General features: G+C 40.9%; 4 protein-coding genes across 5 annotated transcripts; 2 read left to right on the forward strand and 2 right to left on the reverse strand.

Annotated features, from left to right (window-relative positions):
* Positions 1 to 195: 195 nt before the first annotated feature.
* Positions 196 to 1,086, reverse strand: LOC108111848. Its single transcript, XM_017221455.1, has 2 exons — positions 1,066 to 1,086; positions 196 to 992 (listed from the first exon to the last, which is right to left on the reverse strand). The coding sequence occupies exon 2, from the start codon at positions 872 to 874 to the stop codon at positions 239 to 241; it is 636 nt and encodes a 211-aa protein (XP_017076944.1). The 5' UTR covers positions 875 to 992; positions 1,066 to 1,086; the 3' UTR covers positions 196 to 238.
* A 75-nt stretch (positions 1,087 to 1,161) lies between these two features.
* LOC108111877 (mannosyl-oligosaccharide glucosidase) lies at positions 1,162 to 4,459 on the forward strand. The gene is made up of 2 exons (XM_017221507.1): positions 1,162 to 2,882; positions 2,944 to 4,459. The coding sequence occupies exons 1-2, from the start codon at positions 1,265 to 1,267 to the stop codon at positions 3,834 to 3,836; spliced, it is 2,511 nt and encodes an 836-aa protein (XP_017076996.1). The 5' UTR covers positions 1,162 to 1,264; the 3' UTR covers positions 3,837 to 4,459.
* Positions 4,460 to 4,545: 86 nt separating this feature from the next.
* Positions 4,546 to 10,017, reverse strand: LOC108111878 (transmembrane protein 68). Its single transcript, XM_017221508.2, has 4 exons — positions 9,484 to 10,017; positions 9,249 to 9,387; positions 5,472 to 6,138; positions 4,546 to 5,389 (listed from the first exon to the last, which is right to left on the reverse strand). Exons 1-4 carry the CDS (start codon positions 9,527 to 9,529, stop codon positions 5,270 to 5,272), a joined length of 972 nt encoding a protein of 323 aa, XP_017076997.1. The 5' UTR covers positions 9,530 to 10,017; the 3' UTR covers positions 4,546 to 5,269.
* A 331-nt stretch (positions 10,018 to 10,348) lies between these two features.
* Positions 10,349 to 15,987, forward strand: LOC108111862 (kinesin-associated protein 3). 2 transcript variants are annotated; one of them, XM_017221485.2, is made up of 9 exons: positions 10,349 to 10,700; positions 11,114 to 11,231; positions 12,283 to 12,448; positions 12,507 to 12,821; positions 12,881 to 13,017; positions 13,153 to 13,341; positions 13,402 to 14,877; positions 14,965 to 15,221; positions 15,293 to 15,987. In XM_017221485.2, the coding sequence occupies exons 1-9, from the start codon at positions 10,408 to 10,410 to the stop codon at positions 15,435 to 15,437; spliced, it is 3,096 nt and encodes a 1,031-aa protein (XP_017076974.1). In that variant the 5' UTR covers positions 10,349 to 10,407; the 3' UTR covers positions 15,438 to 15,987. The 2 variants fall into 2 exon arrangements, with proteins under 2 accessions (XP_017076974.1, XP_017076976.1); XM_017221487.1 differs by having other exon boundaries at positions 10,571 to 10,704.
* The last annotated feature ends 9 nt before the right edge of the window (positions 15,988 to 15,996 follow it).

The raw sequence follows: 15,996 nt of genomic DNA on the forward strand, positions 1-15,996 counted from the left end.
ATATTGTCATACCTAACTCATATAAAATTTTAAAATTATTTTATATATTTTAAATGCACTTTAAAATCTAACAGATCCTATATTAAGAATTGGTTATCATTGATTTTTGTCCTTTTCTTCATATTTCCCAATTGTTTATTATTGTTATATTATTTAATATTTTATATTGATTTATCAAAACACATTTTTAAATTAAAAATGTAAGTAAACTACACAATGTATTTCACTGAATAATGCTTCATTTGTTGCTGGCTGAATCAGAATTCGCTGACCAAAACTCCTCTGGCAGCCAGTACATTTCCCAAGCCATCGGATCCTCATCCTCGCCAGTCGAATACTTCTTCCAAGTGGACAGGTCGTCCCTCTCATTAAAGGGATTGGCATTAAAGGGTCCAGTAAAGCTTTGAACGCGGCTAACTGGCGGTGGAACGGGATATGTGTTATTTTCCTTTTTAGCCTGACAATACGCTTTCGTATCCTGATCCTCTAGAGGTTTCGGTTCGCTTGATATTTGAGGAATAATTTCCTTCTCTTCGTGGGATGATGATGAATCTGCCACATTCACTATATAGCTGATGGGATCCATTTGGACGTTAGTAAATTTTTGGCTAAGGGAGGAGCGACTTTTGCTTCGCGGCACCTGGGGATTTCCATCCCTTCGACGACGTTGCTCCCTGTTTTCCAGCTTCCCCTTTCCAATCGTCGCCAACCTGCCTCCATTTATAATGGTTTTCAAAGATATGTTCACCTGAGAGGACTTCTTAGACTGCGGAGAACGAATGAAGCCCATCTTCTTGGTGAGGGGCATCGTCAGGCGTTTGTCCGCGTAGTCATTGCGCGGATTAGCGAAAATTCCCGCCAAATATTTAAACATTTTTGATTTACTAACAATTTAAGATGCAGGCTGGTTTTACGTGCTATGGATATATGGTAATGTATCGTAACATATGTTTGACTTATGGCTCAAAGAAACATGATCCGATTCCGCTGGTCTGGTGAATGTATCGTCGTATATTAAAGTATTTAATAAATTATTCGGAACTTTTGAATATACGCGTTACTTACTATAAGTAGGGACGTAATCCATGGTAAGTATAGTTAGTGCAGTGTACAACCAATATATAGTCTCCAATCTCTTTTCAAATGCAATAATCTGGCAACGCTGCTTTGCCGGATCGAAAAAAAACAATGTGTTGGCAGAGAAGTAGAAGGAGCGTAAAAGTCAACAAAAAACCAAAAAACTAAACGTAAGCACAAGCGCAAAATGGCCAGGAACACGGGCAGTTCCTCGGGCTCCACGCCGGCATCGGCTGCGGCGGCGGCGGCCGCAGCGGCATCCAATGCCAAACAAAAACGCAGCCCCCGATTCAGTTTGTCCTCAAATATGATCCTGGACAAGTGGAAAACAATGATCGGATGTGTCTGTCTGGCGATAGCTTCGTATTTTGGCTACCTTGGCTATCTAGAGACCCGTGTAAATACGCCCTTTGACCACCAGAAGATGGTGGTGCACGCAGGGCTAGAGCAGCCGGACCGGTATTGGGGCTCATACAGGCCATTGAACTACTTTGGAATGAAGACGCGGGATCCCCATTCCCTAGTAATGGGCTTGATGTGGTACACCCCTAGTAATCTGGGTCCTGGTGGACAGGGCATCCGACACTGGTGCGAGCAAGGCGACAAGTTGGATTCCTACGGCTGGACACACCACGATGGCAGAAGTTTTGGCGTGCAGGAAATACAGGATCTGCCCTTTGAGCTGAAAACCTCGTTTGTGAAGTATCCGGAGGGCAAGCAGTATGGTGGAGATTGGACGGCCCGGATATCGGTGAGAAATACAACGCGCGCGTGGGACAAGAGCATCTCGCTGATTTGGTACGTGGCCTTAGATGAGCGCACCAATGGGCACATTAAATACGTTTCGGATGAAAAAAGCCCTGAACCGGGTGTCTACGGCGAAACCCAGGGACTCGGCGAGTTTCAGGTACGATTCCATGCCGTCAAAGGAAAAATCCTGCACAAATCGTACCTCAGCACAGTGGCTCCTTCGCTGAGCAAACTCAAGGATACGCTCTTCTCACATTTTCGCGCTTTTGCCGACAAGCGGGGCAATCGTTTCATAGGCTTACCCGGTGAAATAGTCTCCCAAAATGGCCTGCCCTCTAATAATCCGGAGCCCAACTTCATAGCTATACAAATCACAGCGGAGGTGGATTTTACACTGGACATCACCTACCAGTCAACATCTGGATTTTCTCTTGGCCAATCCATACCCAAGCCGCCCACGGGCAGAGCCTATCAAGATTCGTTGCAGGCCAAAATAGCCCAGTTTGAACAGCGTTTCGAGGAGCGATTCCAGCTGAAGAAGAAGGGCCACTCGCCGGAGGAGGTGAGATTCGCGCGAAACGCTTTTAGCAATACCTTGGGTGGCATTGGCTACTTCTATGGCTCAAGCCGAGTGCAATCGGTGCATACTAAAAACCCTGTACCCTACTGGAAGGCTCCGCTCTACACGGCTGTGCCGTCGAGAAGCTTCTTTCCCAGAGGTTTCCTTTGGGACGAGGGCTTCCACGGGTTGCTGATTAGCGCGTGGGATGTGGACATCGAGCTGGACATCATATGCCATTGGTTCGATCTGCTCAATGTTGAGGGCTGGATACCCAGGGAACAGATTTTGGGCGTTGAGGCGCTAGCCAAGGTGCCCGAAGAGTTTGTTACGCAGCGCAACAGCAATGCCAATCCGCCGACTTTCTTCCTTACGCTCAGAAAACTGCTCACCAGCCATCGGACAGAGTTGTCTCAAAACGGACGATTAGCGACCCTTGAGCGGCTGTATCCACGGGTTCAGGCCTGGTTTAACTGGTACAACACTACGCAGAAGGGTAGGATTCTAGACTCTCTTTCTGTCTTTGTCTATTTGGTGTTAAATACTTCCTCTTTCAGGTGAGCTGTTGGGCACCTACTTGTGGCGTGGTCGAAATGCTACTACCGTGCGGGAGCTGAACCCAAAGAGCTTGTCCTCTGGCCTGGACGACTATCCTCGAGCCTCACATCCCACCGACAAGGAGCGTCATCTGGACCTGCGCTGTTGGATTGCTCTGGCGGCCAGTGTGATGGCCGAGTTATCAACTTTGTTGGGAAAAGACGATGCCAAATACTACGAGACGGCCTCCTACTTAACGGACAATGAACAGATGAACCGCCTGCATTTGGCGCCCTACAGTGAACAGTACTCTGACTGGGGTCTGCACACGGACCAGGTTAAGCTAAAGCGGCCGCCGGCTATGGCACCGCAGCAGCAGCGGCATCAATATCAGCAGCATCAGCAGCCTGAAATGCGACGTGTCACCGGTGAGGAGCCAACTTATCAGTTCGTGGACAGCGCTTTTGGGTATGTCAGCCTGTTTCCTCTGCTGTTGGAGCAACTGGATCACGATTCGCCATATTTGACCAAGCTGCTTCACGATCTCCGTGATCCGGAACAGCTGTGGACTAACTACGGTCTGCGTTCGCTCTCGAAGCGATCACCTCTGTACATGAAACGCAACACGGAGCACGATCCACCGTATTGGCGTGGACCCATCTGGATAAATATTAATTATTTGGCTGCCAAGGCGCTGCATCATTATGGCAAGATAGAGGGGCCGAATGCGGCTTTGGCGCGGGAAATTTACGCTGAGCTGCGCGACAATTTGGTGGGCAACATCTTTCGGCAGTACAAGCGCAGTGGCTATTTGTGGGAGCAGTACGACGACACTACTGGTGAGGGCAAGGGCTGTAATCCCTTCACCGGCTGGACGGCCACCGTTGTCCTTCTGATGGCCGAGCAGTTCTAGATCTGGATCTAGCCTGCCCGCCCGTATAGCAAAAAATCTGCTGTGAGTTCCTCGACGAACATCCCTGCCCGGATTCCTAAACTGATCTATGTATATGTTTGTGTTTAGAATAGTTGGGTTTTCTTTGAACTAAGAATCGCATTAGGCTTTCAAAACAACGACTAAATCGGTCAACCAAATAAATTTGCTTCAAATGTAGCAAACTATTGATAATCTTCAAACGTCTTTGGCATTCAAAGATTTGATTAGAGTAAGTAAATAAGTTTTTATATAAGGGAACTTATCCTAGGATCTACAATCTTATGGTAATGTAACCTTTGGCTTTGCTGTGGTTTGAAATAGTCACTTAATTAGCACGCAAAGGTAATCAATTGCATGAGTACTGCTTTGCTTTTTAAGAAATGTCTCCGTAGCGATTCTACCTCAAAGAATATCCCTCTATCCCCATGTAGACTACTCTAAATGTATGTAGTCCTTAGAAATTCCAGTCTCCAGTTGCTGTACAATACTTAAGAAACTTTGACAAAGAAATCGAGTGAAATTGTGAAGGAAATGCAGTAATATTTAGCGTTAATTAGACGAATTTTAAAAATATACCAAATAAATAAAAGATTAAAACCAAATGTGTAAGTTTTTTGATTAAAAAGACTAAAACTATTTCCACGATTCATCACTGTTTTAGTATTGAAAAATAAAAACTAGTGCTAGGTTGTTTTTTAAGTATTTATTTCCGTTTTCTTTCGATAATTCCTGTCACTTGGAATACTCCGATATTACATCTATATTATACACGATTTCCTTAACTATATAGTACACACAATCGCACACACTTACAGTAATGCATACACTCACAGGCAGAAATATATTTCGTCTTTTCATCGTTATCTTTTTTTATGCATAAAAAAGGTACAAAAATGATATATGCACAATATACTTAATGCAAAACTAATTATATAATTTTTTAATGTGTCTAAAATTACACTAAAAAGGAAGAAAACAAATTGGTTAGGGTATTTCTCTTCTCAAAAAACGATATATAAAATATATTAAGGTAGAGCTTGTCTTTGTTCGGTGTTTGACTCAAGTGTAGGTCTGATTATTCTTACTTTAGGGCTAATTAAAACTTTTATACGGTCTACGTGTATTTTTTTAAAGCGAATACGCGTACAGATTTCAGTGAACTTTGGATGTGACTAACAAAAAAACAAAAAAAAAAAAAGTATAGGAAGCATTCAAGGGGGCTGGGAGACATTTACAAAGATTATTTTCGATACATATATGTAAGTATGATCTACAGAGATATATATGGCGCTGCCTATACATCATGAAGTACACGGAACAAAGTCTTTATATGGCTAAAACCAAAGTCAATCTGTTAATCTCTCTATACTCTATACAGAAATGGGATTAACGCGAGCGGACCTCGATCGGGATCACTCATCTTTCTTCTTAAAGCCCCTCCTAAAGGCCGGCAGGCGATCAAGCAAGGCCAGCAGAATGCTCCCCGGCAACCGCTGATGGCGATTGATCAGCTCCTCTATAGCTGTGGCCACCTAAGTCAAGTTAAAAGCAAAACAATTTATTTATTGTAACGCAAAATAATAAAAGCACAAAAACCAGAATAATGGCTCTCACCTTAATCTGAAGATCCTGCGGCGTTAAGTTTTCGTCATAAGGAATTGGCTTGCCCAGGAACGTTCGAAACTTTACGGGGAATCCGCCGTAGATTGGGTAGACCGGAATGCGCAGCTTGTTGTACAGCCGCATGAAGAACGTCCGGAAGATGCCTACCTGTCGGAAGCCCTCACGCAGATTCTGCGTAAAACACGGAATGATCGGGGCCTTCGCCTCGATGGCCACCTTGGCGAATCCCACTCGATTCCGCCACAGTAGCTCATAATAATGATCACCAAACTGCGCCTCATAGACGCCGCCCGGTGAAATGGCTAGTAGATTACCATCCCGTAGGATGCTAACGCATGATTGTACTGTACCGGGACTGACGTGAAATGCCTCCGAAATGGTTCCCCATCCGGGCAACTTAAACAGGAACCGATCACCAATCGTGTATATCAAACGCTCGCGCTGCAGCAGCATCCTTGAGTTCAGATAGTACATGTCGATGGGTATTGCACCGTGGTAGTAAACAATCAGCGCCGGACCCTCCTGGGGCACATTCTCTAGGCCGATCACCTCATAGCCATGGTAAATCCGGGCATGGGCATCCCAAATAGCTGCCACAATCTTCCGACCAACCCGCCAGAAGTTGCGATCACCTTGTACTGCTCGCATAATCACCTGCCTGAAATAAAGAAGTTAACTTTTTAATTAATATTGCAAAGATCTGTATATATGTGAATAATTATAAATTAGAAATGAATCTCTGTTTTAGATATAATTTAAAGGGAATAGATAATAAGTGATTGTGAATTTCTAGTAATTTACAGATTTCTTCAAAGAAACTTCATTGTTGGTAGCCCATATGATATATATTTCAAAATTATTGTTATATCTACCCCATTTAATTTGGTCTTATCATTAATCATTAATGAACAAATTGTAAAACAGTTTTAGGTACAAAAAGAAACGCTTTCTCTAAATTCCGGACTTGATATTAAGTTAAAATTAAAGTTTAAAAAGGTCATTTAGGTTGTGCTTGGCTTCCTAATTAATTGTCAACGACAACAAAAAGAAAACTGGCAGGCGCCCACTGATAATTATGTTTAAATTTAGTTGGCTGTCGGCAGGTGTTATCAGCATAAGATGGTCGTGTCTCTCCATATCAAAGAACTTATAAATCAATATGCACACACAAACAAAGTTCGCCTCACCTTGGCAAAACTGCGTTTAGTGGAGGGCTGATAACAGGGTTCATTCACAAATCTTTTGGCCCCTTGGCGACCAAAACAATGTCGGGCAGAAATGAAAATGAATCCATTTCATCCCCTACATATTCAACATGAAAATTATTCTGGAAGAATAAAATGCTATTTCAATGCATAATTGCATTACTAACAATCTATGGATCAAAACAAGATAACAAGAAAACTCTTAATAAGAGCTACATTTAAGTGATCTTAAATACATTTACTTTAGTAAACCTGAAACCTAAAAAAAATGATTACAGAACTCGAAGTTATAACAGATCCATTACTTTCTACTGTGATCTTCGATCATCAAGGTCGCCGTGCAATTTCGTAACTCTAAAAATTAAAAGATAATTATCATGCGATTAACACGGCAGTGCTACATTTTGAGTCCATAAAAAAAGAATATCGTTTATGCACCGTCAAGCTTTTATGTTACTATATAAAAAGAAAAGGTAAAAATATATATGGAGAATGTGAGGGATCAGGTTGCGGTAGTAATACAGTTAATTGCATTCGAAGCCCCCTCCCGATTCTTTTATGGATCTATAATTCCTGTGATTACGCGCGATTGCTTTATACAGCGGGGGGCTTTGGAGGCGGGGTCCCCAATGACCATGAACTGATAGGCATTAGTAGAGTGAAGCGTAGAACGCTATCGGAACAACAGTATAATGCCAGCCACAATATCGAACAGAAGGAATGTATCGTGGCGTGTTTTGGTTTGTGATTTGTTCAGTTCATTTCTTTTGCTTATCGAACTGTTTTCATTTCATTTTCTACTTCGAAGTATTGTACTTCAGTATTGATTGCGTATACGAATATATTACTAAATATTTGCACAATTTTTATAGTAATTTTTGCGAAAACTAAACATTTTACATTTCACACACATTAGATTTACATTTACATTTTTTTTCATTTGAATACAACCATTTTTTGACATTGCTGCTTATACACTGCACTAAATATAGAAATTATTGGATTTTTCCTCTAAACACAAAAAGAACAATTGTTTATTTGCTTATTATTTTTAATCAGATATATGCATACTCATTTTTTTTTATTATTCGGGAATTCGCTTTCATGCCTAGAATACAATTTTTGGGATATTTCACAGTCAAAATTTTATTTTCTGATTGGTAATGCAATCTTTTTATATAAGATCTTTGATGGGGGTTTCTAGTTAAAAAACAATCGCGCAATTAGGTATAATCTTGTTTAAGCTTTGTATTAGCACTCGATAATGACATTGTAAAAACATTTAAGTTGGTAGCCAGACAATGAAGTCTAAAATATTTATTGACCTCTTTCACTGTGGAAAAATGGCATGCAATCATTATCAATGAAATTTTAAAAAAATGCAACAATTTAACATTTTCATTAGTTTTTTTGCATATTTTAAGTAATAAAATCATAATATGCAACAATATTTCTCTGACTGCAATATGTAAACTGCAGAAATCGTACCCATTACATGTAGTTAAAGCCATTAGGGCTAGTGGCGGTTAGAGCTAAAAAGCTTTTCAGTTAATTTGCATGGCCAACCGGTTGGGCATTAGAGAGTTAGAAACAGAAAATAAATAAAAGCGCACAAACACATAAACGCCGGTAAATATATTTTAAAATATGTATACATATATAGAGTAAAAGTTGGCAGCGGTGATCACCTGCTAAACAGCTTTTCAGTATTGGTGCAATGGTCAAGAGTGTAATGTTCTTTAAGGGTCAGTGTTATTAGTGTCAGCCAACTTGGTTGTTTTTCCGTTAGTTTTGCTTTTTATATTTAGATCTATCTGTTGTTCTTGAATGTAATTTTAATAAGGAATATAGAGTATTTCATTTAGTTGAAGGAATATACAATTGTTATTTAAAAATTTATTAAGAAAGATTTCTAATTAATGTTTTGAAGTTTTAAAACTTTGAAAAGTTTACGTTTACTTTCACTATAAACAGAGTAATTTATTAACGTATTAATAAATTATCATAAATATGTATTAACAGCGTGTGTTGGGTTTGTCGAGCATTTTTTATATTAAAATAAAATATTGCTGAACATGCGATAAATTTTAAAAATTTTGATGATTTTACAAGAAACCAAATATTATATGAAAAAATTTCTATTTAAAACACTTTCAGTAAGCTCGCGGACTTTTTTTTTTAAATTCCAAATTTTGATCATAATAAAACCAGCTACATTTTTTTGTTTTCTGCATCTAGCTTTTTGCTTGGCAGCACTGTTGAGCCCGATCTCTCTCCCTCTCTCGATGGCCTTTTTTGTGCCCTTTTAATTACAGCTGGAAAGCGGGACAAAAGACACCGGTAAAGAGATGGGTGAGCAAGACAGGTAAAGGTGGGTGGGTTTTTGTGTTTGGATCCGCGGGAGAGTGGAGAAGGCTCATTGGCCAAAAAGTGCACGATCAGCATGAGAGAGTTCATTAACAGTTAAAAAGGAGCCCAAGAACTTTGCGCACTGTTATTGTAATTACCATTGTTTTTTTACGAATCAACAATGTTGCATTTTGTCTGCGTTCTTTTTGCTTACCTGTGCAACTTGTAGATAAAAAGCACCAGAAACGAAATGTAAATGAGGGCCACGAAGACCAGAGGCAGTAGAAAGGTGACAATTAGCGGGGTCAAAAAACGATATAGCCATAGTGAGTAATCCAGATCGATGTAGGAGGCTAAAAGAACAAGATAAGAACCAGTTGCCGAATGATAAATCTCAATAATTTTTCGATTATTATTGTTATTATCAGGTCCTAATTGATATTACTCACACAGAAGGCTCTGCAGCGTTTTGTTCAGGTTCTCTAGGAATTCCATTTCAAGTGCTGTGTTTCATTTGTTATTCTTGCGCAAAAAAGAAAACCAACTGAAGCCACACCACAAAAAAAAAGAAAAAACAAATCGGTTTGGCCTGATTTTTTACTTTCTTTGCCTCTCTTTTGAGCTTTTTAAATTCTTTTGTTTCTTCCTGCTATTTTAAATGGTCATCGTATCGTGGTTTAAATTTAAATCATTTATTTGCGCCGTTTTACATGCATTTTATTTGCATGTTTCATTGTTGTTGTTATTCGATACTGTTGTCGTTCGTTCTATCAGAATGTAAACAATAACACTCCGGTCCGCTCACTCGCAGAAAAGACAACCGCCGCCGTTCGCTGTCAGAAACTTTGTGAGCGCGGCGCGCTTAATGGTTAATAATACTACAAAGTAGCGTTTCTTTTATTGTTGTTTCTTCATTTAATTTCGATTGCGATTCTGTTGCTCTTTTTTCTTTCTCACTTCCATGGCACCTGGCAACGCTGGACCAGCTGTTCTAACCGCGGGTGCTGCCAGAGTTTGGTTTGAAGCAGGTAGAACAAATAGTGGTGCTGTGTTAACTGTTTCTAGCCATTTAAGGTCTAAATTGTATATATATATAGTTTTTTTAATTTTAGCAGAATTATACATTTATTGGTTAAGACATAAACAACGTGGCTTTGGTATTATTTGTGTTGATATACAACATGTATAAATTGTAAGTAGTCTAAGTGGATGAAGACGTGCGTGCATAAAAAAATTTCAAGTGAAAAATCGATAGTTGCCGGGTGCCAAATTCTGTTCATATCGATAGTATCGAATATTTGCTAAATTTATTGCCAGCTCTAACAGTGCGGTTACACTAATCGACGTTAAATCGGGAGTCGCAGTGCAATCGCATGCAATTTGTTTTGTTATTAATTTTCAAAATAATCTCGGGCTTGGTGCTGCTGCCAATTGTGATCCACTACATCTATTACATAATAAATGCGATTGCCGGCGATTTGTGCGAGCAAAAGAGAGCGCAAAGAGAGCAGCAGCTGCAAAAGAGCCCCACTCCGCGCCAGCAACACCACCCCCCGCCGTCGCCCACCGAAGAAGAGCTTGGGGTTTTCATAAACAATTTGACAAATTCTTGTCGTTCTTCACCAACAACAATGCAAACAAACGATGACGCCAAGTTTATTAAAAAGTGCGTATGTATGAAGCTAAATCGCGTTTGTGTGCGTGTGCGTATTTGTTTATTTTCATGTGTGGGTGTACAAGTGGCAGAAGAACAAAAGATATAGCAAATACACTCGTCATACGTCAGAAAGAGAGCCAAAATCACCTTGCGCTCTTTATTGATTTTCCACTTTGCGTTCACGTTTCCTCTTTTTGTTTTTGTACTTTTTAACTGTGTTTTATTAACTTGTAAATATTGGTTTATATTTCATTTATATATCATAAATTAAAGAATTTAAATGTAGAATTGTCTTATATTTGAGTGCTGTGTAACCAAAAACAATATTACCTCATTACGCATTGACCCGCATAATTTATGATTGATCCAACAAATTGTTTGCTCTTAATCCAAACAACACAAAAAAAAAACACAAACAACAGGAGGTGGAAAGGCGGATCCATCGAACCGCATCCCACGGATAAGGCGTTGATTGTCAACTACCAACTGGAGGCCACCGTCTTCGGGGAGCCCAACAATCCGATGATCGAGGAAAAGAAGGTAAGATCAGACATACGAATGATTTCATCGATGCAACGAGAGAAGATACATGGGTTTTTACTATAGTTTCCACTATTTTAAATATATGTTTATAGAAAGAAATAGGTCCAAAATGTAAGAGAAGGAACGGAAATTGTTCGACATTTAGTTTTCTAACAAAAGCCCTAAAAATGAAATGGTCAGAGGAAATTGATAGAGGGGAATTCAATAAAATAGAGTATGCACAACAGAGTCTATTTATACACTGTCATGTAAAAGGGGTTACAAAAATATGTTAATAATAGTAGTGTTCAGATGTAATGAACACTGCTAGGCCATGTTCTGGAAAATATTTAAATGTACGACTTCATATTCTTTTTAAAGTTAATATAAAAACAAATTTATGCAACTAAGGAAGTATAAGTACTATATTTTTTTTATTGTGTACCTCTAAAAGGGTTATGGGGCGGGGGGCAGTAGCTGACATTGAGCAGGCCAATCGATAACGTAACAACGGGGTCGATGACGGGTCGCGCTCAAGTATCGAGCAGTGAGTAACGATGCCCAAAAGCGGTTGGCGGGTCTTTAACCTCAATTCACGTTTTTTACCTTTTTGTCGATTGTTCACGACCATAAATAAATAGTAAGCCTTTTTTGTGTCGTATTTTGCCAGAAATCTTGGCGACCGTATAGGCTTTTGTTTGGATAAGTAAATATACATACATACCTATACAAATGCATACACTTACAAAACAGCCCTCTAAAACTTTTCCAACTTTGTAGCTTCATTTTTGCACAATCTTGATAATTATTTGTGGAATATCGTTAAAGTAATAAGCAACAATAATGTAATTATGATTTCATCTTCACAAAATAAATAAAAAGCATATATTCTGAGGATAATAATCCCAGTTTTAAAATGAGTTTAGTCAAAAAGAATTGGTTAGTTCGCATAGACTATGTTTCTATGTATGTCCTACTTCTATAAAATTATAATACAATTTATAAACGGATAATAGTTTATATTATTAACAAATAAAACAATGTATTTCTTTTCTATCATATTCGCCAGCACTGTCAAAAAATCATAAGACTCCGCTCGCTAAACGCCAAAACGGATCCAGCTGCTTTGGCCCGCGAAGTAGTGGAAAAATGCGATCTCATCCACAAGTCCCAGCTGAATGACGTTGAGCAGATAATCTTCTATCTGAAGAATCGCAAGGACAATGCCAGCAATGGTAAGCAATCAGCCCTTACTTAATATAACTTCTAATTAAAATAATATCTACCCGTCAGATATTCCGGACAACAACACTCACAGCCGGCGGTCGGCGGCACTTCACACCTCGCACACCCGCTCTTCCGCTCGATCGCACAGCAGTGTGGCGGCTTTGACAGGCAGTACCGGGAGCGGTGCAGGATCCACAGGAACCAGCAATGGTGTGTCGAATGCCCTGAGTGCCGCCACGCCTACGGCCGATGTGTCCATCAATAATATCGATGAGTACGTGGAGCTGCTGTACGAGGAGCTGGGCGAACGTATCCGTGGCTCGGCCATGATCCTCCAAATGGCAAGGAATCCAGATAATCTCGAAGAGTTGGAAAAGAATGGTTAGTAAAGGTTTTTTGTTGTTTAAAAACTTATCCCAATCTTTTTTTTGTCACTTTAGAAGCCTGCCTCAGCGCCTTGTCGCGTGTGCTGCGCGAAGATTGGCGCAAATCCCTGGATCTCTCCACCAACATAATCTACATCTTCTTCTGCTTCTCCACATATACCAAGTTTCATCCACTCATTGTCCAATATAAGGTGGGAATAGATTTTATAACATCATTTTTCATATTTAAAAAGAGTCTTAAGAAAATTTTCCTTTAAAATAACTCTTTTTAACCAAAATTAATGTTGTAAAATAAATCTGTATTTGTATTGTACGATTTGTATCAGATTGGATCGCTTTGTATGGATGTGATCGACTACGAGTTGCGTCGCTATGAGTCTATGCGGAATGAGCTGGACGTGCGCAAGCAACCTAACGGATCCTCTACTCCGCACTCGGCGAAGGCCAGCAAGGAGAAGCTGAACCGCAGCACCGACGACTTCCTAGACATAATGAATGAGGAGAAGCCTAAAGAGGTATTTATTTATAATTTTTTTAAAGTAATAAATAAAAAGTAATCGATTATACAATTGCAGATGGAGCCGCCGCGACGACGCATTCCGGAGCTAAAGCAACGGCCAAAGTCCGGCAATTGGAGCAGTTTTCATGGCTCTATGTCGTCGTCGCTAATCAAAAGTCAGATCCTGAACAGCAGCTACCACGAGGCTCTCTGCGCTGGCAGCTCACCTGCCGGTGATCCTCCGGCTGTGCCCTCTGAACTCAAGGCGCAAAGTAACGAGTCACTGGACAGAAACGATCCTAAGGTTAAAAAGGAAGAGATCGATCGGCTAAACAAGCAGCTGAAGATATTTGCCAAGAAGCAGGAGCAACTGTTGCGCGTGGCATTTTATCTACTACTGAACATGGCCGAGAATGTAAAGCTGGAGGAGAAAATGCGTCGCAAGCACATTGTGAAGATGCTGGTCAAGGCGTTGGATCGGCAGAACATCGATCTCCTAATGCTCGTTAGTACGTTCCTTAAGAAGCTATCGATTGTAGGCGACAACAAGGATGAGATGGGCGCGCTAAATATTGTGGCAAAGTTGCCACGATTGTTTCAGAGCACGCACACGGATCTGGTGCAGGTCACCTTGAAGCTGGTCTTCAATCTCTCCTTCGACGGCGGGTTGCGCCGCAAGATGATCGCCGCAGGATATCTGCCCATGTTGGTGATGTTCATTAACGACGAAAAACACCATGGCATTGCCGTGAAAATCCTGTACCACATGAGCTTGGATGACAAAGTAAAGGGCATGTTCACGCAAACAGAATGTGTGCAAATGGCCACGGATGCTATAATCCTCAACCTTAATGTTAAAGTCGATTTGGATCTCATTGCCTTGTGCATTAATCTCTCGTTGAATCGCCGGAATGCCCAGATCATGGTGGAGGGCCAAAGATTGCATAGCCTAATGGATCGTGCGTTTAAGTACCAGGATGCCTTGCTGATGAAGCTGCTGAGGAATCTCTCGCAGCACGAATCCCTGCAGCTGCAGTTCATCGACTACGTAGGGGATCTAGCGCGCATTTTGACCATCTGCGATGACGAGGCTTTTATAGTGGAGTGCCTGGGAATTTTAGGAAACCTAGCCCTAACCGATTTGGATTACTCGCAGATCTTGCAAAACTTCCAGCTGATTCCATGGATTAGGCAGCTACTGGTGCCCTGTTCCAGAATGGATGATCTTGTGCTGGACACCATCGTTTACTTGGGCACATGTGCGTGCGACGAGTTGTGTGCCCTGTTGTTTTGCCGCGCCAAAGTGGTTATATCGCTGATCGAGCTGCTAAAGGCCAAACAGGAGGATGACGAGATTGTGCTGCAGATCATATTTGTGTTCCAGCAGATCCTCCGGCACGAGAGCACCAGGGAATACATGATTAAGGAGACGGAATCGCCTGCCTATCTAATCGATCTGATGCATGACAAGAATGAGGAGATCCGCAAGGTTTGCGACTATTGCTTAGATATTATCGCCATCAGTGACAGCGAGTGGGCCAAGCGCATCAAGGTGAGTTGCTTGTCAGATTAGATATGGAATCGCCGAGCAAACTTGTTTTGCGACCATATATTATAATAAAAATCGTTCCTTTGGCAGCTGGAGAAATTCCGCAATCACAACTCACAGTGGCTGTGCATGGTGGAGTCGCAGCAGGATCAGGACAATGAGCAGGACTACGCCGACCAGGAGGACGAGTGTGAAAACGACCTAGACACGTATCTGCGCTCCGAGTACTTGGACAATTGCGATCTCTACAACGACAACGCCGACAATGACAGCAACAGTAACAGCAACCATAGCAACAACAATCCGGCCAGCCCGGCCATGTCCACCTACAGCAGGCCACTTAGCACGTGAGTTTCACATAAATTTATTGTTAAATTTGAAACTGCTATTCACCGTTTTTGTTCTTACAATCGTACAGCTACCGTCGCAGCCAGGATCTCGATGATCTGTACAACATGACCTCCAGCTCGAAGTCGCAGGGCTCCAGCGACAATAACTTTATGTTCAAGTCGAACAAATCTCTGGATGCCGATGGCCTTCACGAGGAGCTGCTGATGGCTTAGAGCTGGACAAAGATGTTTGCAGAAATGACGCCGAACCGATCAAATTTTAATTAAGATGTTTCTGCTGATGTCCCCTGTGTACATGTTTAGTCACTACATATTAATGACCTTCTGCTACGATTTATAGGATATATATATACGATACTTTCACGCTTGTTAGTCAAAGACGTTAAATGATTTTAGCGACGCGGCAACTTTGTACTCAAGACATTCAAATCGAGCAACGGCGCACATTTACAAGTTTAATTTTAGTTTGGTTACATATTACTTATTACCTATTAATTGTTTTTTGTTATTTATTAATCTTTAATTTATTGAGGCCTAGTATCGCGATTTTTCGCTTAGCTTTCCCTTGGTTGCTCGCTAAGCAATTACTGTGCAATAATCTCTCACTCAAAGTATTACGTCGAACGTTTTTAGTTGTAATTGTTATAGTTTGCCAATCCTTAATTTTTGGTTCTTTATCGAATACCTTAAAAATCGAAACGACGGGCGAAAAATGAACAGAAAGAAACCCCGAAAGAATATATACAAAGCTAATGTAAATGTTGATGATGCT

The sequence above is a fragment of the Drosophila eugracilis genome, unplaced genomic scaffold (assembly GCF_018153835.1).
Source record: "Drosophila eugracilis isolate 14026-0451.02 unplaced genomic scaffold, ASM1815383v1 contig_2155, whole genome shotgun sequence".
In the NCBI taxonomy this organism is placed as follows: domain Eukaryota; kingdom Metazoa; phylum Arthropoda; class Insecta; order Diptera; family Drosophilidae; genus Drosophila; species Drosophila eugracilis.